The following is a 26,994-nucleotide window of genomic DNA, read 5'->3' as shown; positions in this document are numbered from 1 at the left end:
TAAATGTTTTAAACATAATAATTATTTTAAAAATATTTACTAATAATATAATAAATATAATAATATGGGTCAACAAATGTATCAAAGATCCCAAAAAATTGAACTTCCTAATCCTCTGACTAATGAACTTCACGAGTCGATTGAGGGATTCTATAATACGACAGAAATCAAAAGAAAAGAAAAGAAAAGAGCAAGAGAAATATATAGCAAATGCTAGCTTTTACTATTTTGGAGTGAAGAAGAGAACTCCTTTAATTTTTTGTGTATCCTGACTGATATCCAAAACGTCACTATATATAGGGGTGAGCGTTCGATCGAGTAAAATCAAAAAATTTTGAATTATTCGAATTGACGAGTCATAATTTATAACTCGGAGTTGACTTGAAATTTTTTCGAGTTGAATTGAATTTTCGAGTTTGTGTTCAAATTTAATTATCAATATTTATAATATTATGGTATTATTTGATTTCAATTTAAATTATTTTTATGATCATGTACAATACATTCATGTTTAATTTTTGATAAAAAAAATAATACATGTATATTTCTTTCATTTGTGATATACATATATTATACAGAATTGAGGGACTCGACTCAAACTTAAAAATCCATCTACTAATTACTAAAAATTTTGAGTTATTCGAGTTGTATTTTACAACTCGATTTGAACTTGAATTTTTTTGAGCCGAGTCGAGTTTATGAAATTACAACTCGAAGTCATTTCAAGAGTTTTTTCGAATCGAGTCGAGTAGAAAAAATCAATTTTTCGTGTCGAGTCAAGTTTTGTTCAACCCTATCCATTTATAATTGAGTCTCCTATCATTGAGTGATCTAAATCATTTACATCAATGATTAAGATTACGTTTGATGGCATGATTTAATGCGTTTAAATAGTTGGATGCCTGATTGATAAAAAATCAAAAATTGTGGTCAAAATGAAAAAGAGATATAATTCGCTGGTTACTGGTACAGTTTACCCTAAATGTTTAATATTCTATAAGTACAGGCTTGTAGAAGTTTTAGGGTTTAATGTGTGAATCTGGGAGACGGCCGCCGATATGAACCCAAAAGGAAAACAAGCCGGAGCAGCAGCACCTGGATGTCAATCAAAGACTATGAAACAAGTCCCTGAAGATGTGGTTGTAGGGATTTCTTTCAAGACTGCCGGTTAAATCTCTCTGCCGGTTCAAGTGCACGTCGAAGGTATGGTGCAACCTAATCTCCGATACTCGGTTTGTGAAGATGCAACTAAACCAATCTATTGAGTCCAAGAGAGGGAGATGTGTGATGGATATAAGCCAATCTATTGAGTCAGAGACAGACATATGCGTCTTGCGTCCTCGTCGTTTCGAGTTGGATTACGGACGTTTGTTTAGTGGAAACGAAGTGAAGCTGGTGGAGGTGGATTCATCGTTCGGCCTGAAAATCATAGATAATGGTTGGACTATGCATGTATGGGATTCATGCAATGGCTTGTTGTGTGTTTATGTTTATCCACGGAACATAGCGTTGGTTAATCCATCAACCAGACAAAACAATATAATTCTGTGCAGTCATGGTCCCAAAAATAAGCCCAAACCACAGCCATTATTAGGTGGGTTTGGATACGATGCCTTGCACGATGATCATAAGGTCGTAGTGATAATTGACCGTACCATGGTAGAAGTTTACTCTTTAAAATACTGTGCATGGAGTCCCATTGGGGATTTCCCTCATGATGCAGAAATCATAGGTGGTGGTGTACACGTTAATGGAGTTATCCATTGGATTACTTTGTACGGATCGGAATCGGTTGTGAGCATCACTGCTTTTGACCTATCGAACCAAGAATTCTCGAGGATCACGACACCAATTCACCAAGATGATTATGTATGGCTTCATTTGCTTTCATTGGGAGGAAATCTTTGTATTGGGTATAATCATGAAACATCTTATGAATTTTTGGTCATGGAAATCCATGGCAAGGAAAATTCGTGGAAAAGGACTGTTTTGAAATTCATTTATCGGAGCATGCCCTTCGTGCTCGATTTTCCGAGGAGTGAAGAAGCTTTGATCATAAGCAATGGGTGTTTGTTCATATATAATCATCGAGATAAGACTCATAGAAGGGTGAATTATGCCGAGAGAAGCTTATTATGGTTTTTCATACGTGGAGAGCCTAGTTTCTCTTTAGATGTTAGAACTTTTGTGTTATAAATATATAATTCTACTATATGTTTTTATGTTTTGTTTGTTCTGTTCAATAATTTTATAAATTTCGTAGTAAATTATATATGAATTAATCATACATATTTGAAGGTTGGAAGGTCTATAGTTAAGTGGTTGATGTGTGTATTCGAAGCTTTTAATCGTCATTCTTAATGTTGGTTTTTATCCATGTTGGCCTTGGTGTCTCTATGGTGGAACTTGTATTGATATTCTGCTTGAGTATGAGGTTTTAGATTCAGAATACTCTTTGTGATGTTTCTAGGGTCAATTTGTACTTTCATGAGGTCAAGGAGGAGGAGCTTAAACCAAGTTCGATGAAACATGTTGGTTTCAGCCTTGGGTAGTCTTGCTGCCCACAATCTTCTAACGATTGTTGATTGGAGTTGTCTTTGTCATCCTATATGTGTTATCGTAGAAACTGGAAGAACAAGTTCAATCCATGTGTTGTAGTGTAAGTATCTTATTATATTTGTTGGATATGATTATTGTGACCTATGGCTGCAGAGATGAAATGGATGTCTGATTTGAGTGTTGATTGCTTTGATTGGTTCTTTGATTTGATTTGTATGACAAGAGTCGATTTGTTTGAAATGGATGTCTCCTTTGTATGCTGTCTGTTTTCTTGTTTTGGGCGTGAGTGTCCTCCCAATTTATAGTGTTTTCTTGTTTCGAGGTGGTTCGTATCTGTATGGAGTTTGTCAATTATGATGGGATTGGGTATATTGTGTATCGTGTTAGTGCTTGGGGAACTCTTTGTGTCTTGACCGAATTTTATTAGGTGTCTTTCAGTGTGTCTTCTTGGGTGTTAGTAGTCGGTATATTGTGTATCGTGTTAGGCTTGGGGAAATCTTTGTATAAGGTTTTATTGACATTCATTATATGAATTTTGGGTCGTGGAAATCTATGGCGTGGAAGAAGTTTGGTTTAACGTTCAATTGATATGGATGAACCAATCTCGTAAAGAGGGCAGTAAGATACAAACCTTTTGCTTGAAGGTCTTCAATGGCGAATCAGGCGAGAAAGTATGCAAAGAGGAAATTGTTTATGGTTGATTGTCTTCAACCTTCCAGAGCTTCTTCACCAATCACCACCATGGGCTTTGGCTTATTTTCGACAAACATGGAGAGGTTGTCTATTGGATTGAAGAGATTAAAGTCATTTGGAATCAGGCATTTATTGGATGCATATATGTTATGTCTGGCAAACGTATAGTAAGAGTTTATATGTTTTTTCATAAATTTGAAAAAAAAATTATATTAAAAAAATACAATGTAAAGCTTTCATCGGTAAAAGTGCCGGAATAATGCTTTTGGAATAATTATTTCCTCAAATAATCCAACCCATTGTTCATTGCCCCAAATAGGGTGAAGTCTAGAGTAATTTTTAAAGACACATAGCAATCCATGTGACTTGGAGAAAACTTCAAGCTTTCTATACGTCTTCAAGCCTAACTCTCCATGTTTTCTACACGTCTTCAACCTGCATGAGAAATTTGAAGGCCCCGGGATTTCTACACGTCTTCAAGGTGAAGACTACAAGATTTCCATACGCCTTCAATAGGCATCTCTGAAACAATAAATGGTGTTGCCCGTGAATGAATGCATGCACCCGTGAATGAATGGTAGCTTAGTGGTACAGTGCATTATTGGTGTATTGTTGGTTTCATGGGATGGGTGAGGGGTGATAATATTATAAACGGGGGAGAGGGGATAGCTTGTTCATACATACCCGGTGGAAGCAACAAAAAAAATCAGTGTGGTTGGTTGAAAGAGAAGGAAGAAAGCTGGTGTTGAAAAAAATAGCTGGAGTCAAATAATTTCATTACGAGCTTAGTTATTTCTCTTTTTCCATTGACATGAAATGATAATAGAGTACATACAAAAATAATAATAATCAGATTTAACTTATTATCAATATTTTTTTTATAGAAGCAATTAATTTTATTCAAAATAGAAAATATCTCAAATTACAATAAAGATTTACAATCACAATTGTAAATTAAGCATATAATTAGGAAAATTTCCTATAATCATTGAAACAAAACTAGTAACTTAAGATCATATAAGGACCATACAAGGAAAAATTAAATCTAACCAAGAAACTCGAACAAATATACTTATTATCAATATTTAAATTTGAGAATTCTTTACCTGTTATTTTATCTCATTTAAATGATAAACAAAATGTCAAATGTGTATTTTATCTTATTATTATTATCAATACTTAATTAAATAATTTATTATTTATGATTAAATAATATATTCTATGAAGAGAGTAAATACATAAATTTTAAAATACTGAGAATTTATTAAATTATTTTAAATTAAAACTAAATCGATACAATGTATAAATTTAAAAGACTAAAATTATTATTATACTTTGTAACATCATCATTTCCGTTAAGTGAATAGTTAAACATGAATCAAATGACGTGAGTGGTTGAATGAATGATTGTTATCTCTATAGTTTCCGGATTCAAACACCAGTGAATGCAGGGTATTTGAACGTTCATTGTTAAATGATTAAGAGTCTTTAAAACATATATTAACCCTTATAATCGTACTAGATTAATTAAAATAAAGAATAGTTAACCTAACTGCAATTTATCAAAATAGAAATGAAATATAACATTAGGCATGATTTAAAAAAATGATGATCAAAACAGAAATATGGAAATAGAAGGATGACCAAATATGTAGTTTACCCTAAAGTTATATACAAATAAATTTTGGGTATAAATTAAGCTATTTAAATTAAACATCTCTTCGAACATCCCGCCACCGAACAAGCCCCTCCTCCTCCTCCTCCAGTTCCTGGCCCTAGCCGTCTCTCGACCCCAACCCAACAAACAATAACTACCCAATACCAGCCTTAGCTAAGCTATCAGCTTCTATGTTTGTCGTTCTGTCAACCCATTTGATAGCTCCTTCCAAAACTCTTATCATGGCAACAATATCTTTGACTAGATGAAGGAAAACACCATGACAACTATCTAAATTATTAACCCAATCCACAACAAGTTTGCTATCAGATTCAACAATCCACCGATTCTTAAACCTTTGAAGAATATGCTCAAAAATAAGTACACCCCTCTTGATGGCAATAAGCTCCAGCAAAATTGGAGGGCCTGGATTTGTAGATTCTTTAACAGAACCCATAATCTTACCAGCCTCATCTCTTAGTAAACCACCCACACCGTTCATTCGCCAATCATTGCAAACTGCTGCATCTTCATTCAGTTTTAGAAAACCCTTTGGAGGAGGAATCCAACACACAATTTTAGTAGTTGAATTTCTGGAAGAAGAACAGAAATCTGCAATAGATGGATCACTTATCATAGAGTCTTTAGTAATAGTAGTCTCGTTGAACTTAGCTAAGAACCAAGAAGCAAACCTTAGCCTAGCCATGAAAAATAACTCAATGTGATCCAAAGATCTTCCTTCAAACACCACGGTATTCCTAAATTTTCAAATGATCCAAAGCACTACCCCGGAATTAAGGATCAAATAGAAGAAAAAAACATCATGTCATTTCAAGCAAGTAAAAATTCTTAGGCATTTCCTGGAAGGACCGAACTAATATTCCAAAAATTCAAAAATTCATTCCATAGGACCATGCCACCTTATAAGAGAAAAATAGATGAGGGATAGATTTTGGGTTACGGTTCGGTTTATGTTATCTGTTTCACTTTGCAGTGATATTTACCACCGCCAACTGCTTCTGCAATTGACGTGAATTCTTTTTGCACGCTATTCAGGTCTTTAATGGTCATGGGTATTTTAAACCCACTTTTAAACTTAATAGAATAACAAATAAAGCTCTTTGTTGAAAGAACTTGGAGCCTCATTTAAAAACCATTGGGAGTTTATCTTCGTTCTTTGTTGTACCCTTTTTGAAGCTTATTATTTACTGAGTAACTCTTATTGAAAGTTTAGCTTTAAGAAGAGCCATTGGGGGGATGTACTGAATTTTAATCCATGGATTGGATTTTTCAGTTGAATTCTTATTTGGGTATTACTTATGTTTCTCTTTGGTTTTGTCTTCAGCTTTGGGTTTTCTTTATTTTGAATTGAGAAATTTGTGTTTTTGCATATGCTAATGCAGTTTACCTTTCGATAGGTCAGGATATGGGTTCCTCGAACATCAGGGATATCTTGACAGCATTTAGTCCTTCATTGGACTACTTTGCTATTAGTGCTGGAGATGGTCGTATAAAGGTAGCTAAAATCATTTCAAGAGCTTAATGATGATTTTGAGGACTAGAGGTTGCATTTTATGGTTCAACGTGAACAATTATGCATCTTATCTAAAAGAGATATTTTTGTCTTTTTAGATTTGGGACACTTTGAAGGGTCAAATTCAAACCGAATTTGCAGACATTGTATCAAGCGAAGCAACAAACGTATATGCTAATGCAGAAAGAGGGCATCTTTCAATTGATTACAAATGTATGAAGTGGTTGTCTTTTGACAAAAAGGTTCGTCATTTTATGTTTATAAAACAATTTTGCAGAATTTTGATGACATGCCTTTTCTTCTATGATAGCTAACTTTTGAACCAAAACACTTTATTTTTGCAGAAGAAAAGGAAACTTGGAAGTTCTTTGCTTGTATTGGGAACAGGAAGTGGCGATGTCTTAGCACTTGATGTGTCTGATGGTCAGTTGAAGTGGAAAGTTAGTGACTGTCATCCTGGGTATTGCACATGTTGTTGAATTAATTTTTGGTCCCCTAATTTACCTTTGAACCCCAAAGCATCTAATATGATATAGCAATTATCTGAAGTGGAAGTGGAAATTCACGATAAAGTGAAGTCACTGTGAGTAATAGATGAAATTCAACTACTACCGTATGCAAATATAAAAACATCTGAAATTTTCAACTCCCTTGAATGAGATCCCAGGAAATTGTGAAACTTAATAGCTCAGTCCTTTTTAATAGGCATTTTGCATACTGGAAAAACTAAACAAGATTCTAATGTACTGTAATGAGCTTATGATTATTTTGGATGAATGCATTAGTCATTTAGATCTATTATTGCTTAGTATTGTTTTCTCTGCTAATTTTCTCTCATAATATCTCACAGGGGTGTCAGTGCTATTGCATTTGCTATGAATGGCTCTTGTATCTATAGTGCTGGGGCTGATGGGATGGTTTGCAAAATTGATTCATTGACCGGAAACCTTTTGGGGAAGTTCAGAGCCTCAACAAAGTCCATATCCTGTATGACTGTCTCATCAGGTAGGTGTTAGCAGCACTCTTGGTGCTCTGCCTTTGATTTCTACTCCATCAAAACGTACTTCATGCTGAATTCATCATCTTGATATGGAATTTGTCTTAGATGATGGTATTTATTTTACCAGGCAATCATTTATTCTTTGGTACACCAGACATATGTTACTATGCTAGTGGTCAATGAATGATAGTGGGAGTCTTCCACATTAAACCAACTTGTTTGCATATTCATAAACATCAATTGTCATATAACACATTAGATAGCTTATGGGAGCTTCCCTTGCTTGTGTTGGTTTGAAATCGTTTTTTCCTGGTTTTGATTTTTGTTTCATTTTCCTAATGCTATAACTTGGATTCCAACCCTTCTTTTAGATGGCAAGAGGTTAGTCACTGCAGCTGCACAGTTGAAGACTTTTGATTGTTCTAATCACAAAAAGATACAGAAATTCACGGGACATCCTGTAAGTGTTTTCAAGTTTATGTGCCTTTTGTGGTCATCCAGTTAAGTGGATATGTACAGTCATTCTTGTAATCTTATTTCCTTTTTCCATTAGTTAATTAGTTGTTTTTAAATTCATAGGGATCTGTTCGGTGCATGATATTTACTGAAAATGGAAAATTTATCCTATCATCTGCTGTTGCTGAAAGATATATAGCTGTATGGAAAGCAGAAGGCGGCAAAAAGCAGTCCGCTAGTTGTGTTTTAGCAATGGATCACCCTGCTGTCTTCATAGATAGCATATGTGTTGATGAGGAGATCTACATTTTTGCGATTTCGGAAACTGGTGTTTGTTATTTTTGGTATGCTCAGGATGTTGAGACATTGTGCAATGCTAAGCCCACGAAACTTTCAATATCTTCGGAAGATAGTATATCTAAACATCACAAAGGTGCGCCTGCAATATTTGCTGCAAAATTGCAAGGTGTTCCCAAGCCAGAATCCGTGCATGTGTTTCTTGCCAATGGTTTGTTGGTAAAGCCATTGTTTCAGAAAATTGTGGTGCAATATGGCTCGGACATATTGTTGAGTAGCTCTCAGGATGGGGTCCTTTTACCAAGGAGCCAACCCCTTAACAAATCAAAGAAAGGACTCAATGACCAGAATAGAGGTACATGTGACCATAATTCATGATTATGCTGGAATACTAACTTCTGAATCATTTGCAATGTGTCGTAAACCTTCCATTCTCGCAGAACCCCTCAATACAAAAAAACTTGAACCTTTAATTATTTTTCTTGATTTCTTGGATTCATCTAGTTGAACATTATACTTATCTGTATTTTTATTTGTTGGGGATGCAAAAATGGTAATGTCCTTTTGCCTGGTTCAATTCCCACCCCACCCCCACCCCCCAAAAAAAAAACTTCTATTTATCTTTTATTTCTGTTTATGTGCTCCTATTATGTTTTCGACTTCTCGCAGTAGATTACTTAAATGCTTCTTTTACAATTTTCTTTGCTCTGTAGACTTCTAATGCTAGTTTCTTGTTCATATGCAATTTGGGTTTGATGCTTGTGAGTCTATATATAGGATCATGTTATGTTATCTTTGATCAGTTTTGCATGATAGCTGATTTCATATTATGTAAATAGTAATTGCATTGGATCTTGCAAATGCTGAGGATGCTGCACTTCCAGTCCCAAAGGTTTTTCATCTTCATGAGGAAAAAGAGTATAGACATAGAAGTTTGGGAGTTGGTGCTAACGATGTAATGACTGATTCCTTCAACTCTGTGAGACAACTGGAATGCGTGGCAGAAAAAGGTAAATGAAGCATTCAAATTTTCAAGTGCTTGGAGCTTAATCTTTAATAATGTGCCATAAGCCGGAAAATCAATGCTGATACAGAGTTCAATAATAGAAAACAAATTGAAACAAAGGACTGGATGGAAGCAATATGAATCCTTGTTAATTTCTTGCAGTATTTTTTTGTATATGTTGTGTCAACCTTCTTTCAATGCTAGTATTCCATTACCAATTTTTTAATTATTCTGGCCTATGCAGATTACTCGATGAAATTGGAAGCAGGATAAAAAACTCTTTGCATGGAGGATCAGTTAAAATCACTAGGAATACTTAATACATGTAGCTTTCCACTTGATTCTATGCTATTTGATGGTATTAATCTTGAAGCTAATTTTCCACCAAAGAAGGTTTGTATTCAGTCGATAAAGATGCAAATTATGTTTTATCATTGCAAATATCTTTCGATTTTATTTTAATTAAGATTTATTTTGTTTCATTTAGCTAATTTTTGAATTAAATTATCAGATGAGAGCAGTTATTTCTCCTATGGAGCCTTGTGATGCTCATAAGTTGCTTGAAAACTTGATGAAATCGTGGCAATCAAGGTTAGTTAAGTCTTTGTTACTTGCATTCTCTACCTTCTAACATTTTATATACCAGTAACCTATTCCCTGATGTGAGTGTCGGATACCCATATATGGGTATGCTCGATTTTATCTAAGCTCCTCTTTGTATTTGGAGGATCATTAGAGAATTATATCCCCATACCCATTTTGGTATATGAATTGGACACGGATGAAGAGTTGGAGCAACATCGCAGATACATAATTAAAACCAGTCAAAACGAGGTTAATAGGTTGTCTTCCGTAGTTGCTTTGATTTCTACATTTTCCTTTGAAGTATTTGTGTCTGACACATGTTCCGACATGGGTATGAAAAGGATCTTCAAATACATGGAAAACATTGTTAAAAAGAAGAAAAAACCCAAAACATGCCTGTGTTGGATACGTGCACGTATCTAACGCTCATTCGATTTCCAAATAAAATAACTATCCTCCAAGGACCTTCAAATACAGGAAATGTATGTGTGTTTTTGTGTATATGTAATAAATAAGCAGAACATATCCATGTTGGATACATACACGTATCTGACATACACACTAATTTGAGTAAAATAGCTATCTTCGACTGGGAGATGAATTTTATATTAGTAAAATTCCAGTCTATCAATTTGATTTGATATTTGTCGGAATACTGGTAGATTGACGATAAAAATTCTCACATTTAGTATCTTAAGCTTGAACCAAGCATGAAGCTTCATTATTTTATTTGCTAGGCAGCTAAACCTATGTTGCTCCAACTTTTCTTCTTTTCTGTTGGTATATTCATCTTACACGTGTATCCGACACTTATCGGACATGGATTCGGGGATACATGACCTTTGAAGGTCTCCAAACCGCGGGGGGGGGGGGCAATTGAACATGTGTGGGGCACATGCCCATCTCACCCAGTCCAATAACTTGGTTCTAGAGTTTTACTCTATTTTAAGCTTATTCGTTTATCCTTTCTGGCAAGAAAATAGCTACAGACATGATATGCTTGAACATTCACGCTTTTAGTTTCTTCAACAGGACATGTAGTGGAAAGTATGTTCTTCCGTGGATATATGGTTATTGCTGACTCACGGTCATTTTATATTGCCTCGAGAATCCGTAACCCAGATGCTTAATTCCTTATCGAAGGTAACTTTTCTAAATGGAAAATTCCCTACCCCTTGTTTGTATCAAGCTTTCTTTTGGTAATGACTGGGTTCCAAAATAACCTTGCCATATCACCCTATGCTGTGAAAGGTATCGTTCTTTCGGAGAGCCATCGGCTTCTCAAGTATTTTTCACCCGCAAGTGTCCCTTGGTTCTCTAACCAAGGAAGGCCACCGGCAAATTACAATGCTTGAGGGGCCAATGGTTCTCAAAGAGGACAATGCCTTTGATGTAGCACAGAACGGGTTATGATCATACCCAGGTGCATACAGCAACGAGGAACAGACATTCAGGAACCTAGTCATTACACGTTTATCTTCCTGTGTGTAATTATCCTGTCGTTATCTTAAGAAAATGAGATTAATATAGTAACTGTAATTAAGATTCACAATGCCCCCCCTTTTTTTTTCCAGAATACTAAATCGAGAGGGTCAGCACTTCAGTTATCCGGGCGATTGCAGCTCGTAACAACACAGGCTCGTAACTTAATGTTCCTATGTGGATTATATTATTTGTTGTGCTTGATTGTATTCCTTATGTTTTCGAAACAGATCGACAAGGCATCTCAGATCAAAAGTCAAAACTCCACGAGCGATCACCCCATGGATGAAAGTGAAGATGACGATGATGATGTAGATGACGTTCTTTATGGGGAAGAAGGTGAATCCCAAATAAGCAGCGACGATGATAATTAACTGCCGTCGGTGCAAGAGGTAATAGTAAAACCGTGGGAGTAAAGTTTGATTGTTAAAGATATTACCATCTCCGTTCAACTGATTGGAACGATTTTGCCAAATGTTTAAAGAGATTAGGGTAAAAAAGAAACACCTCAGCCAAAACAAAGAAACACACACGGCACAACCCAGAAAAAATCCCAGAAAATTCATTAACTTTCCTAGAGGAATTAAGAGTTTCCAAAAAGGGTTAAGTAAAATGATGGACAATTTTAAGAAATTGAATAAAGAAATTATTTCTAAGATCCTAAAAAGGTTGTGGATCAAGCAAAATACAAATCAGAAGAGGTGAGAGTGAGGGGTCGATGCAGTTAAAAGTTTTTTTTTTTTTGTTTATAAACTTACTGGTAAACAATTGAACCAATAAAAAAAATCCTCAACACCTCTCTTGTGAAAGATAATGTTCAGTTCTTGGGTTTCCTTCTTGCATTTTTATCTCCTTTTTTTGTTTATACCGACATGGATAACATAATGATGTGGTCCTTGTTGTCATGCCATGTCATCAGCTTTTTCTCACGTAATAACCACACAAAAAAAAAACAACCACATCATATCAAGTAAAAAAAGCCACGTCATATTAGTTAACAAAGCTTACAGTTTCTGCTAGTCTCAGGGCTAAGACTTGTGAATTTCAAGGACTAAACTTGAACAAATTGGAGTAAAGAGACCAAATCAACAACTATCGCATAGTACAAGAACAAATTGCATAATTTGACCTTAAAATAACATGTTTGTGTTGGCATGACTGAAATAATGGAGTGCCGCAGCAATGATGATAAGTAATAGTATTTTGAAATAGAATGCAGGATAAGTGAGCTTTTGCCTACCCCATGGTCAAATGTGTTCATCGAAAAAGAGCACATAGCCCCATAGAAGAAAAGAAAATGTAATCAAATATGCATTGAAAACTCGAGGCTCGTGAACTAACTCTCGAGGCTCGTGAACTAACACACTTACATGAATCCAACCCAGGGGAAACAGAGATAATTTATCTTGAACTTCAAAAATTTCTTCTTCGTTTAATGTTGAACACTGAAAAGTTAAAAAAAAATTCATTGCAACAGTAATAAAGAATATGGACACATTCATAGTTTAACTCTCAATAGAGTTAATATTAGTTCACAGGATTGAAATAAAATATATTAGAAAGAGTTAAACATCATACCGAATCTGAAGTGGATTCCTGCTTTGGGATTATAAGTATGGCGATATGGAAAACCCTGTTTTTCTACAGTCACAAAATCAGAAGTATAAACAACCTCCCGCAGAAACTTATAAGCCCCTCTTTCCTAATTCTCTCAAACTAAATGCTTATGAAGATTCAAATTATAGTTTCCCACCAATGATCCAGCCAGAACACCACATGTTTCCAAATTTTTTCTGAGCTAGACGTAAGAAATCCTCCATCATGTGCACTGGCTGCAGAATATGTCAACAATTCAAAAAATTGATGTAGAAGACCAAAATCTTATAATCATAAAATTCCAACAAGTAATAGGAAAGAACAGAATTTGATACAGCGGGCATACAACATGTAAATGCTGATATGAACTACTATTTGGCATTCCATCTTGAGAAGGCTTTGCTGGACCAGGTCTTGGATCAGCAACTTTTGATGGAAGTATTGGAGCAAAGTCTTGATGGACTTGAGCAAGAACAGGAGGAGGAGACGGTTGTTTGATACCGACAAACTGGAGGGATCCTCCTTTGCCTCAGTAATTAAAGGGTGACATGAACGGCCTTCAGCAGGATTTAACCATCGACCATCATCTAAGGAGAGCACCGACTCCATCGCAGAACCAACCTGTCCTATATCAGCATCTTTTACAGCCAGACAACCATGTTGTCCAGTCTGATTCGACCTATAATAAATTCCAACAGCAAAGAGAAAATGTTAAAGCAGCCACATTGTAGCAACAAAAACCAGTCACAACTTATATTCTAAGTTTTATCCAGAATAGGGAAAGGATTACATGATAATGGATAAGATAGAAAAGATTATCAGCTTAAAGAAGAATGATTGGACTTTCTGGAAGCCTACCCTGAATTTTCTGAAGGAACCAAGTCCGTACTGCTTGGATATTGAACCTGCATTATATAGCACAATAGATTATTTGATGCAGGTTTGCAGTTAAGCATGAAAAAAATATTAAACAAAGAATAGAGAAAGAAGATAGGGAGCGCGGGAGACATAGCAAACTGAGGTTTACCTTTATCTCTGCACCAGGTCCAAGCCACTGGCTTCGAAGACCATTAGGACCAAGAAATGAGTGTCTAGACAATGTTTCTTTATTTGGACGTGGCACATTAATAGACCTGAACATATCCAGTCCAGAAATGGTTAGAACATGTTAGCCTTAGAGAAAATGTTTTCAAATAATTAATTTTTTGTGAGGGTTATTGGAAAACACAAACAAATATGACAATAAGTAAAGACCAACAAAATCAAGATGCTGTAAAGCAGAAGTAACACACGGAATTTTATGCCTGGTGGTGCTTCTGACATCAATTAATTCCTTTTCTAATAGGTTTCAACTAAAAGCACAGAGTTGACCTTTAATGGATCCAACCATACAACTGCAGATTTTCAGACTGCAAAGGTATGGCTTAGAGGATGCAAGTTCAAATCATCATTAACGAGGGGAAAAATAACTCACAACTTTTGGAACTGCTTGTCAATTTGATTACTATCGTTATTATAATTCCATGAAGAATGAACAGCCATGTTGGCAGGCTGCATCCAAATAAAAAAGGAAAACGAGCTTCCCTCACCTTGAATATCTAAGTAGTATTATATACAAATCTACTATGTTCTTTTCGTTTCGGTAAATGCTCGCCTGAAAATTTAAAATTACATTTAAAAAACCTGCAAATATACCTAAAATTTCAAGCTAACATAAATAAACAAAGCGTTCGAAAGCTGAAGATACTAATTTTTTTACCCATTTTCTTTATTTATTTATTATTATTATAATAATTATTATTATTATATATTATTATTATTATTATTAAAAATAATTAATTACAGGCCCAATTAAAACTGGACCGGCCCAGTTACAAACAACCAGAATCGGCCCAGACCCAAAAGGAAACCCTAAAACAATTTAGGGTTTCAGCTAGGGTTTCTAAACCCTAGCACTGTTGCCACTGCCGCCGCCGCTCCAAGAGATCTCAGCAGCCGCCTCTGACGACGCCTCCCAAGCCAGATGGTTCAACCAGATGCTGCCGACACTACAGTACCACGCCACCTCGTTGACGAAGCCTCCAGAAGACCCAGTTGCCCTCCACACGTCAATGCTCAAGGGTGAGTCACCACAAGTTCGGTGACTCACCGAAAATTACTTTAATGACCGGTCAGAGGAGCCTCTCGACGAGGCATATAAATGGCCACCATTTCCTGCAAAGAAAAAAAAACGGAGACAGAGACAAAGAGAGACAGAAAAAACGGAGAGACAGAGAGAACAACAGATCCCAGAGAGACAAAAACCGAGAGCAAAAGATACAAAATAGAGACCAAATCACAACAACCAGCAACCAAAAATAGAAGAAAAGGGAGGAGAGAAGCTTACCGAGGAAGCCACGACCACCGGAACCCTCCAAACGTCACCAAAACCTTCGAAAACCGAAGGTATTTTCCTAGATTTGCTCCGATGGGAGCTTTTTAGGAGAAAATAACACCGGAACCGTCCTTAGGACGGTCCGATCTACCCATTAATGTAAAAATAAAATTTTCCTTCCCTCCGATGAGGGAAGCTAGAGAGAGGCGAGAGAGTTTTAAAACTCTCTCAGTTTAGAGAGAGAGAGTAAACTGAGAAATGAGAGAGCTGGCCCTTCGGGCCAGCCGTTTTGGACCTTAAATAGGCCTTCCCGAACGACGTCGTTTCGGGAAGGACTATGCGTGTAATTAAATAATAGTTAAACCCCGTTCGAAGCCATTCCAACTTGTAAACTTTACATTCTAGTCACTAAATCAAATTTATAATACTTTTAATTCAGATCTTTAATTTTAATTTTATTTATTTTAGTCCTTTATATTAAAATAATACATTTAGGATAAACAGAATTAATCCCTTAATTTTAATAAATAATATTTAATCCCTAGTTTATATTTTTAATTTATTTTATTCTAATATCCGAATTTTAGATAATTTTATTTTAGTAGTCACTAATAAATAAATAAAGAAATAGTTTAATCCCTATAATTTTGATTAATATGAATTAGGTTTTTAATTTTACTTTTACTATAATTTAGTCATTTATTTTAAATGTTTTCATTTATTTTACTGCTTTTAAATATATCGTTCTAGTTGTATTTTTATTATTTTAATTTTACTTGTTTATATTTTTAAATATTTTTATGTATTCATAAATATATATAATAAAAATTAATTTTTAAAATAATTATTTTAATATTTATTTTTCAATATCGAAGAAAAGGACAGTCTTAATACAACTGGATGTCCTATTCTGGTATTTAAAATTTAATAATTAATTTTTTTTAAAATATATTTAATTTAAATTAACATTTATCAATATCAAGAAAAGTGTCTTAAGGCACCTAGAAGTCGTTTCAGATATTTTTAAATATTTTTTATAATTTTGAAATAATAGGATTATAAATTAATATATTTGAAATTTTAATATTTTTAATAATAGAGACAATGTATAATTAAAAAGTACCATTTGGGCGCTGTAGGGGTGCTAATCCTTCCCTAAACGTAATCGACCACGAATCCCTTTTTATTATTAAAGAACGAATTTTGGTTATAAACGCAGATCAGTTCATTTTTAATGGTGTTTTCTTAAAACTCTTTAAAAAATAATTTTTAGGTATTCGACCTACCTGACCCAAAAGGCCGATGGCGACTCCCAAATTATTTCAAACCATTTATTCACATTAATTGTCCAGCCAAGTATTTAAAAATTCGTGCCCGGGCGAAAACCGGTTACGACAGCTTGGCGACTCCGCTGGGGATGAAGTCAAACTTTAAAATCAATTGTAAATTGTCTCTATCAGTTAGAAATTAAAAATTCATATTTAATTTTTAATTCTTTTCTTTCAAATTTTTTATTACTTATTATTTTTTTATATATTATATTTTTATTTTATTATTTATTATATTCAAGAATTAATTATTTTATTTGTTTGTTAGAGGTTTTAACATTCTCCTCACACACAACACTTGCATAACATAAAGCTCTATAATTGAGTTTGTCCCTTTTAAGTGGGAGTGAAAGCGACGTCTTCGTGAGAATTTATTCTCCGTGTCAGACCTAGCAAGTAACTTTCGGGGTTCATATGCTCTATGTATTCGTGAGAATTTATTCTCCGTGTTAGTCATAGAGAAATTTATCCCCTCGAATTGAACTCGATCCGTTTAAGTCTGTAATGGACTATGATCGAGGGTTTGATAGCCCAAGGGGGCATCAACAAGGACAGTTCGAGTACCTATACTCCTAGAACTGAAACCTGCATTAATAAACCCTAGAAACTCTCCCGATCTGAAACTATGCCGAAATTTGTCAGTAGTATACACAAAGGAGAAATAGCTCTAGCTTTTAATTTATTTTATTTCCTTTTCTTTTTCCTGAATAAATGCATGTGAACTAGAAATCATGCGGTTAAGTTAAATTTTCCAAACAAAGCATGGAACTAGAAAGCATGAGGTTAATATTTATACATTGATATATAGTTTTTTTTTAGTTGGTACTAACTATTCTATTTTTTTTTATATTTTTTTTCATGTATATTACATTGCTCTAATCCGTTCATATTGATTTCTTTTGTTTGCATTACATGATCATGGCAAAACCAAAGGTGTTGACTTAAAAGACTGTTCATCATATTGGAAAGAAATCGTAAATGGAAAAAGTTTTATGATCAAACAAAATATGATGCGGCCAAAGAAAGACATCCTGAAGAAACTACGAGGATCGAGGGAAGTTCTGTACATAGAGAACCGGTTATATTAATACCAAAAGTATTAGACAAAGATCCTACCAGATGATACCAAAAGCAATCTATGGTAAGAGCATCAGTCAGGGCATTCAGAGTAATGGAGATTTTTATGAAGCTCAAGCATATTATTTGAAGGACTTGAACGACCAAACAAGAAATTGAGCACATAAATGAAAAACCATGCATGAAGATTTCAGAAGATCAGTCAGCCTTTCAAAATGCTGGCCTAGGAAGTACCCCAGAAGAATGGATAACAGGGGTCACCAAGCTGAAAAAGAACTGCAACATATATGAAGATCTTGTTCAAGAGCTTCTTGGACAGAAAAGTTCTCTTACAAGGGAAAATGAGCAACTCCGAGAAGGGACACAGAAGAAAGAATGTCATGGAAGAAGTTGCAGTCCAGACAAGCAATATATCCCTTAAGCTGATAGACTAATTTGGATTTGGAGAAGTTAGGAATGAAATATATCCCTATATGTAAAGTTTTGTTTGATGTACCGAAACTTTTGCGTTCAATGAATCTGTTCTAAGATGATCACTCTTGATAACACACCTTTTCATACATGCATTTGTATTTTGCATTTGTACATTTTTACGTTTGTATTACATTTACATTTTAAATTTACATGCATTAAAACATATTTAATTAAATAATAATGTTTATTTATTTTCAATATCAAGAAAAGGGCAGTCTTAATATACGGATGTCCTATTCTGGTATTTTAAATAATTTACATTTACAATTTTACATCACATATTTACATTGCATTTGGCATTTGCAGTTTTTTTCATAATACATTAAAACATTCATTCATTAAAATAAGGATTCCAAATGAAGTGATCTTGGTTTTTCCTTGAAGCAAGAACGCTCAGCACGACAAGAAAATGTCTAAAGAAACTGAAGATAGGCTAGCCAAATTTGAGATAAAGCATAAAGAAATACAATTGAGGAGCAAGTTGGCACAAATCAAGCTAATTCTCAGATCGATCTACTGACAATATGAAAGAAATGATTGATAAGCATTTGACTGCTGGAAAGAGTCTTGTTGAAAACCCCACAAATTCTTTGGGTGTTACACCTGTTCATATTCCTAGTTCACCTCTGTACCCCAAGAAATTCAGTCACCATTTATTTTGCTGTTAAGAACTCACCATATCAAGCTGGAGCATCGTTCCCCACTGATTGTCCTACTACTTCTGAGTTGAAGCCTAATGAATTTTGTATTAGTAATGAGATCCTTGACCTAAACAAATCAGTTGAGAAGGAAAAATTCACTCAACTACTGGAAAATATAGAAGAGGTGATAAATCTATAGAGACAGTTGAGTCATTTATGGGTTTGATGCCAAGAACTAAGTTTGGCCCCTGGCCTGGTTATTCCACCAAAGTTCAAGGTTCCAGATTTTGAGAAGTATAATGGGACCACATGCCCTTCATATCATATCACTAGTTTGTCGTCGTATGGCTGGCTATGTAGAGATGAAAAGTTGTGATCCACTGTTTCCAAGACAGTTTATCTGGGTCTGCATCCATGGTATAATCAGCTAAAACGTACTCAAATACGTTCTTGGAGGGATTTAGCTCAAGCTTTTGGGTCAATACAAGCATGACTGATATGGCCCCTGATCGAACAATGTTGCAAAGCATGAATATGAAGTGCAATGAAAGCTTTCGACAATATTCACAACGATGAAAAGACGTTGCTTCTCAAGTACATCCACCATTGACTAAAAAAGAGTTCACTACTTTGTTCATCAGTACATTAAAATTTCCTTATGTTAATCATATGATAGGGGTTGTCCCTAATAATTTCTCTGACATCATCATAAGGGGAGAAATCATCGAAATGGCTATCAAGAATGGCAAGATAAGAGGCTCTGACAATACTAAAGTCAAGAAAGAAGCTGGGGTTAATACAGTGAGGTCTTATTTAGTTAAACATGGTGCTAAACCTTATAGAGTGATCAAGAAGAAAAATGTGCAGGGATTTCAATTTCCTCCTTCCACTGTCGAGTGAAAAATTGCATCCAAAAATACTATCAACCAAATCAATTACTCCACAACTTGATCAATCACAGTGGCCTCCAAATGAATTGGACCTATAAGGAAGTCCTTGGATAAATCAGACTGGAATTCCAAATTGTTCATCTAGGTTCCTGGTAACCTTAAGGGAAATTTCCAAGACCCTTTAGCAAGCAATTCAAAATGCAAGATAAAGAAGGGGTTAAGGTTCAATGTTCAGAAACCATGGTTGCAACAGAGACTAATGTGACCAAATCCTGCAAAGAAAAAGGGAAAAGAAATCAAAAGGCTCCCATGGATGTAATTCGAGATTGGCCTATAGGTCTAAGAAAGAATGAGGCAGATATAACCCAGAAGACACCTCAGATACCTATATCAAATTTTTCGAAAACCAGTAAGGCAAGGGGAAACTTAAGGAGTCTGGTTAATACTACCCCAGTTATAGCTGAAATGAGCATTCAGAACCCCCTCGATAACATGAGAGCATTCATTCGGTCAGAATGATCAAAGAAAGTGATAGCCTCGCGAGTGAGAAAAACTCTGAAGGTGTTTCAAGAATCTATCTCAGACCTGTACCCTCATTTGGTTAAAGGTCACTACATTACACCAAGATTGGTGAAGGTGTCACCAAAGCCTTATGCCCATTGCTATGATCAAAATAGCTTCTGTAATTTTCACTTGAGAGTATCTGGACATTCAACAGGGAATTGTTGGTCACTGTTAAAGGAAATAGAGACGCTCGTTGACAAGGGAGTCTTGACACAAGAAACGATCAAGAAATGGGGGGCAAATAAAGATAAATCCTGGGCCAAGTACACACCCAACAATAGAGGAATAATGATGCATAAACAAGTGGAAGTTGATATCTACCACTGTAGTACCTTTCTATTTTCAGAATCTTGTTTGAATATGTTTTTTGTTCCTTTCTCCGCCTTTTGTGCAATAAATAAATATGTGTTCTTTTATGGTTATGAGCAAGGAATCAAATTTTAATCTTGAGATTATTGAGTATCAAGTAGATTAAATATTCTTTTAATTTTTCAAAAGTTATAGATCTATTGGCAAGTGGTAAAATTATATCTTCAATATCCCGTCCAATACCAACTACTTGACCCTTACCAAAACTAAATCCTGACAGAGATTCTGAAGAAATGTCTCTACTTGTTTTTGAGACATCAACTCTAGATGTTTACCTTCTCGGATAGAGTTGGTTGGTTTATGATATTACCCCTTCCACCATATACATGACTTTAAGAGTCACACATTTATCCTTCCAAACACAAAACCATCATAAACCAAAAGACCTCAAAAGAACCAAACTTTCAATTATCCGTGAATTTTACTGCAAGAAGAGACGAGATGAGGCATCAGGGACCAACTCATTGATGATTTCGAGTGATTAGGGCATACTCAAAGAAGAAGGGAAAGTGATTGATTGAAATAATATATCATGCATTAATTACATTTTTTCATGTAAATAAGTTAATCTTGAATATTCATCCACCTGTGGATACCTCTTTTTACAAAGGTTTCTGTGTATGAGATGATGAACGGTATTGTTTCATTTATCCTTTAATATATATATATATATATCCTTTGTTGTCCCCATTTGAGCCTGAATAATTTTTCTTCTAATTCAACCCTAACCAAGGATCCCCCTCTACATTGGGGGGCAAGGTAAAGGATATTGGCTCACAAGAATAAAGATTGTCAATACAGTTTTTATTACGAAGACAAGTTTCCATGAAGTCATGAAAGTTTTGAACTACAAAGTATGTCAAATACGAGTGCTTGAAGATCAATCCAATCAAGAATAATGGAAAACCTCCAAAATACAAAAGGAAAAGGTGCTCAAAGCAGTTGAAGTATTATACTCATCCAGCAAAGAAAGAAAAAAAAAAGAAGAAGAAAAAGGAAAATTGAATCAAGATGGGTGACTTATTGAGCCTCAAGTTACAAGGTTGATCAAGTACAACAAGAAGAGCAAGAAATGCTGGAGATATGAGAAAATGGAAATGAATCCAAATTTGGCAGTCTAGAGGGATCCATGATGGAAAATCCCCAACAAAGCAGATCCAAGTTAAGCAAGGCAAGATTGATGGCATCAGAATGAATTGATCCTTGGTTTGATTACCCTTAAACACTTATTTGGGCCTTTTATCCCTTTCTTTCGTAACCATAAGCCATGGCCTACGTTACGTACCTGAAAAGTCCATTCTAATCATACATGGATCTCTAAGTAAAAGATGATATCTTTAGAATTTATTCCGCCTTCCAAGATTGATTTTTATTTGCAAAATTGTTTTTTTTAAAATCTTTAATGCATGATATGAAAAATGATAAAGGGGGGTTCAAGATGTAAATTTTTAAATAACATCTTGAAACCAAAGGAGGATTCGAGTTGAAAACCTAAAAAAGGCGGCTCGAATAATGAATGGTGCAACAATGACATAAGAGACGATCTTAATCTCTAATAAAGCACGCACATCCCAAAGACGTCCTGAGAGTAGTGAAACAAGAGCATCTACAAGATGGGCATAACAACCATTTCTTCAAGATAGTGTAAGCCAAAACGACATACTGAACCAACTTGAAAGAACCTACTTTACCAAAATCCACCCACACCTCAAATCAATCAATAATTTTGACACTTGCCATAGGACTATAATTTTTGAATGATTTAAAAGTGTAGTTGATTTTTTTGATATTCATTAAACTCATTGTTTATGATTCGATTATATTGTGAACCTGAAAGGGGTAATACTTTGCAAAATTCTTTCATTCTTCAATAAAGAAAGGAGAAAAAACATTTCAAACAGTACAGTCTCAAATGAGGAAGGTCCTTAAAGCAATTGTTGCTTATTCTACCTCTGTTGTAGAAAAAGAATGAACGAAGCCAGAAGAATGAAGCGCTTCACATTTTTGAAGGCAAGTGGTCTAAGAAGCCAGAAATTCTGGAGAATTGAACTTGTGACACTCTCCTATGACATTAGCAATTCATCAAGAAAGATTATCGTTTATCTCATGCTGAGGGCGATAAGCATCACCAGAAAGATTATTTTCCCCAACCATCAATTCATGTTCTCTAGAAGATTACATCATAAAGCCATGAACAAGTCACTACCTGCACTCTGGTTATACCGTGATGCTGGCTCAAGTCTTGATACATTATTGCTACTTCTTCTATGCTGATCATTTTCTTTGTCAAGATGATATTCATTATTTCCTTCAGAGATTGCTGAATTTGAATTTGAGGACTTATGCACGAATAAGACATTGGAACAGAATCTACCCTTATAGGCCTTTTATATAGGGTAACATTGGTTACAGGATTCCAAGTTGAAGATGACAAATTTTACTGTCAACTAAACCGTTCCATAATTCGAAAGAGTGGATATTGAAGCAGCAGAAGAGACAGTTTGTTGTAGCAATCATTGCAAGTAAATGCACCAACAAAAATCTTCAAGCCCATCACAATGATGTTTATTTCTTCCAGTAAGGTTGTTACGCTGGATGCCACTTACAACAAGGTCGAATTCGACAAAACTACTCATCAATTGCTCCAACCGATCATCATTCAGTTCTTGCACATCTGTTTTCAAAAGTATGCCAAGACAGTAAAAGGCAACTTCTGCATCATTGATCCCAGAGAAAAGAGACAGGACATTGATACCACCATGGAACATGTCTCTACAGATCCTTGTGTAGGTTTTTAGGGAAACCTAGAAGCATTTCCACCTCATCAATTCAGTAACAATTTTATTCTTTTCAACCCATACCAGATTCCATTTTCACCACTCATCAAGAACATACTTCTGGACACTCGAAGGTGGCTCATTGTCATAAGCTTCAAGAGCCTTACAGATCCTTTCTGTCAATTTGGCACTTCTTGTACATGTTTATAAACAGTTCAACTTTGTTCTTGGATCCCATGAAGGCCATCATTTCTTTGTCAATGGAAAAGCATCAGCACATGGAGGAAGCAGAATAAGAAAATCTGTTCTCAATTGGCAGAATTATGAATATAGCCCTTTTCAGTGTAGTAGCATGAAAATGCTTCGAATCTACAAATTCTGGCTCTACATCGAATAAGTACTGTGATATTCCATTCCAAACATTAACTAGAGCAAGTGCCATGTGCTCATAGTAGAAATAAGAAGACTCAATAGCATCTTCTGGAAGTGTTCTTTGAGTTATCTGATCTGGTTTGGTATGAACCCCAAAAACCAATCATTGGATTTTAAAGATGAATTTGCTCATAGTAGAAATAAGAAGACCCAATAGCATCTTCTGGAAGTGTTCTTTGAGTTATCTGATCTGATTTGGTATGAACCCCAAAACCAATCATTGGATTTAAAAGATGAATTTGCTCATAGTAGAAATAAGGAGACTCAATAGCATCTTCTGGAAGTGTTCTTTGAGTTATCTGATCTGATTCGGTAGGAACCCCAGAACCGATCATTGGAATTGAAAGATGAACTGCATGATCGTCTTCATTAAGAAGCTTCTTTTCAAGCTTCCTATGCTTATTCCTTTTCCACAAATCATAGCCCAAGTTTCGCATTTGCTTGTAATTGGGATCATTGCATAATGGCTTCCTATCTTCTACCATAAGAAGTGCGTCAGTAATCTTAGCCATTTGATCAGCACATATAAAATCTGCCAATTCTGCAATTGATGAATCTGAACCACATCTCTCCATGGCTATTGAAGCCTCAGCCTCTTAGAATCCCATTTTTGTCAAGTATAACAGTTTATTCTCCTCATCAGAATCAGAATTCAGGATTTCCTCGATATCAGAAGAACTATCAATATCTGTGAAATCATCCTGAAAGATCACTTCATAATCAGATGAGTTATTATCAGAATCAACATGCATGAGTGTGGATTTTTCAAGAGCCTGTACCACTGTATGTAGTCTTGCTATTGCATCAGATTACTGTTTGTATAAATTGGTTTCTCTCCACCGAAAGTATATTTCAGAGATGGCCTTCACTGAAAGATGATAAGCCACTGTGTCAGCCTGGAACGGATTACCAAGCTATTTTTACTGCTCTGTCCGACTAAATCCCTCCAGATACAGAAAATGGTCACATCATTCAGAAGACACATATCTCAGACGTTTTCTGTCAGAATGATTGAGTACTTCTTAAGTTTGTGACAACATGAAGAGAATTCCAGTTACTTGACAATACTACTGTTTAGTGACACCATAATGAGAGCATTCAAGATAAACATATTTGGGGCACGAATAAATCCACATGTACCCATAACAATAAATTGTCAAAATTGGACCGTGGGATCATGACATTTCAGTCAAACTTATATTGAGAGTGAATCAGACAAATCTAGAGGGACATCTTGAGGGCCCATTTTCAACCAAAAATAGAATATTGGGACATTTTAAAGGCTCACAACAATATGAATATTTGGGCATTCTTGGAGGCTCATCTCAACAAGAAGTAATGTTGACCACACTTTTAACATCTGTATCAGCAATGTTGGGCATTTTAAAGGTTCTTTCAGACAGATCCATGTGGGGCATTTTGAAGGCTCAGATTAATAAGAAGCAATATCGGGGCATGCTGAAAGCCCATTTCAATCAAATTAGGACCGTTAATGCATTTTTGAACGATCATATCAGCAAAAATGGGGCATACTGAAGGCCCACATCATCATTGACTTGAGCAGATATTTCCAATGAAACAGAAAAATATGAAGAATGAAATGGTGAAACAATAACAGTCAATCTACTACACATAATTGCTTCGTTCATCAGGCAGTTGCATTAGGGTCCTGTTGTTGAACAATATTTATTCAACAAGTATGGTTTCAAATACCCAATCTTCTTAAACCATGTGTCACATGACAGTGTGTTCTTTGTTAAGCTACATCATGATTGCATGAATAGAGATGGTCCCTTTGTAGACCATTCGATCCAAGGATCAGTTCCTCGAGATCTCAGCTTTGAATTTTGTATTCTCTGTGTCGGTGACAATTGAAAATATTTCTTTGAGATTCCTGGCAGTTAGTTTCAACCATATTGTTGAGGTTACGAAGCTGTTTTTCACAATAGTTTTCGCTTAATCGATGACATTGGAAAGGGAGACTCGACTCACTTATTACTGTTATTCCCGTTGTTACTGGGGTCATTATTGCTAGCCGGCAGAACTGAGTTTTTATCTATTTTGGGTTATCATGTGCGTTTTATCCCCAACAGCAAGAATTTCATGAACCTCTTTCTGTACATGAATCCTATAGCGGATGTGTTTCTACTTCCTACAATTCTCATTATGAAAGAAAGTATGATCAGTATCACATTTGTCTTTGCCCGAGATGATATCAAGATCAGTTAGTGTCTCCTATTCAATTCAACACTAGCATATCTTGTGAATTTGACCAACTTTTTGGTCATACCAACATTACACTTGAATCCCCATTGAGTTTTGTTCTCAAGTGGTCTTATGACATCATACAAAAACTTTGAACACCATGAAAAGAGCTTCATGATTGAGAAATCTTAGCAGAAACCACAAGAAAAGAATGAATGTGTTGTCAAATATTTTACATCCAAGCAGAAGCCACATGAATGATAATGTTATCAAATGTTTTACGACCCAGTGATTATGATTTGAACCAATGTTGTGATCATATGGTTTCCATTTTGATCCAAGATGAAGTTTGTCTTTTTCAACTTCAAGATTATAAGATGAGATATGATGAAGATTTCTTTCCGCAGATGGAGAGCTGAAATTTTAACCACAGAAACTAGTTAAACGACAAGTTGTTGTTAAGCATCTCGACATGATATGGTCCAAGTTGCCTTATTCGAGATCTGATTATATGTGAAGACATGAAAAAATTTGGAATAAATCTTCCTTGTGATGTGTTTCAAGAGTCAAATCAGAACAGACTCTACTCTCCTAATTAATCCTTGCTGAGTCAGGCATATCTACATCTACACTCTTCAAAGATGGTAGATTCCTTTTTTAAAGATGACAGATTCTCTTTTCAAAGATGAAAGCTTTATCGGATTTCTGCACAACTCCAAGCAAAGAAAGTTGGTTTTATCCAAGACAAAATGGGGTATCAAGGTCATAGTTCTGACTACGACAAGAGTTCCACAAATGAAACAATTCTTATGAGACTTTCATGAAGCAAAGAGGACATAAAGATACAAGTTGATCAGATGGTTCTTCAGAAATGCAAGCTTGATAGCATAAGTTGCTACACTGATATCCAAAGGTGACCCTGGCAATAAATGATGAAGTGGAGGAAAACCGAGTTCATCATTTTGAAGTTAAACGAAGATTGCATCAACATTCATGCA

At 35.3% G+C, this 26,994-nt stretch overlaps 1 protein-coding gene and 2 pseudogenes across 1 annotated transcript; 2 read left to right on the top strand and 1 right to left on the bottom strand.

The window, feature by feature from the left end:
• Positions 1–1,242: 1,242 nt before the first annotated feature.
• LOC120152753 (F-box/kelch-repeat protein At3g06240-like) lies at positions 1,243–2,196 on the top strand. The gene has a single exon (XM_039164905.1). It carries the CDS (start codon positions 1,243–1,245, stop codon positions 2,194–2,196), a length of 954 nt encoding a protein of 317 aa, XP_039020836.1.
• Positions 2,197–6,277: 4,081 nt separating this feature from the next.
• Positions 6,278–11,673, top strand: LOC120152620 (annotated as a pseudogene).
• An 843-nt stretch (positions 11,674–12,516) lies between these two features.
• Positions 12,517–13,591, bottom strand: LOC120152752 (annotated as a pseudogene).
• Positions 13,592–26,994: the final 13,403 nt, after the last annotated feature.

The sequence above is a fragment of the Hibiscus syriacus genome, unplaced genomic scaffold (assembly GCF_006381635.1).
Source record: "Hibiscus syriacus cultivar Baekdansim isolate YM2019G1 unplaced genomic scaffold, ASM638163v2 tig00111095_pilon, whole genome shotgun sequence".
NCBI classification, from domain to species: Eukaryota; Viridiplantae; Streptophyta; class Magnoliopsida; order Malvales; family Malvaceae; genus Hibiscus; species Hibiscus syriacus.
This window is presented reverse-complemented; position numbering and strand designations above follow the sequence as displayed.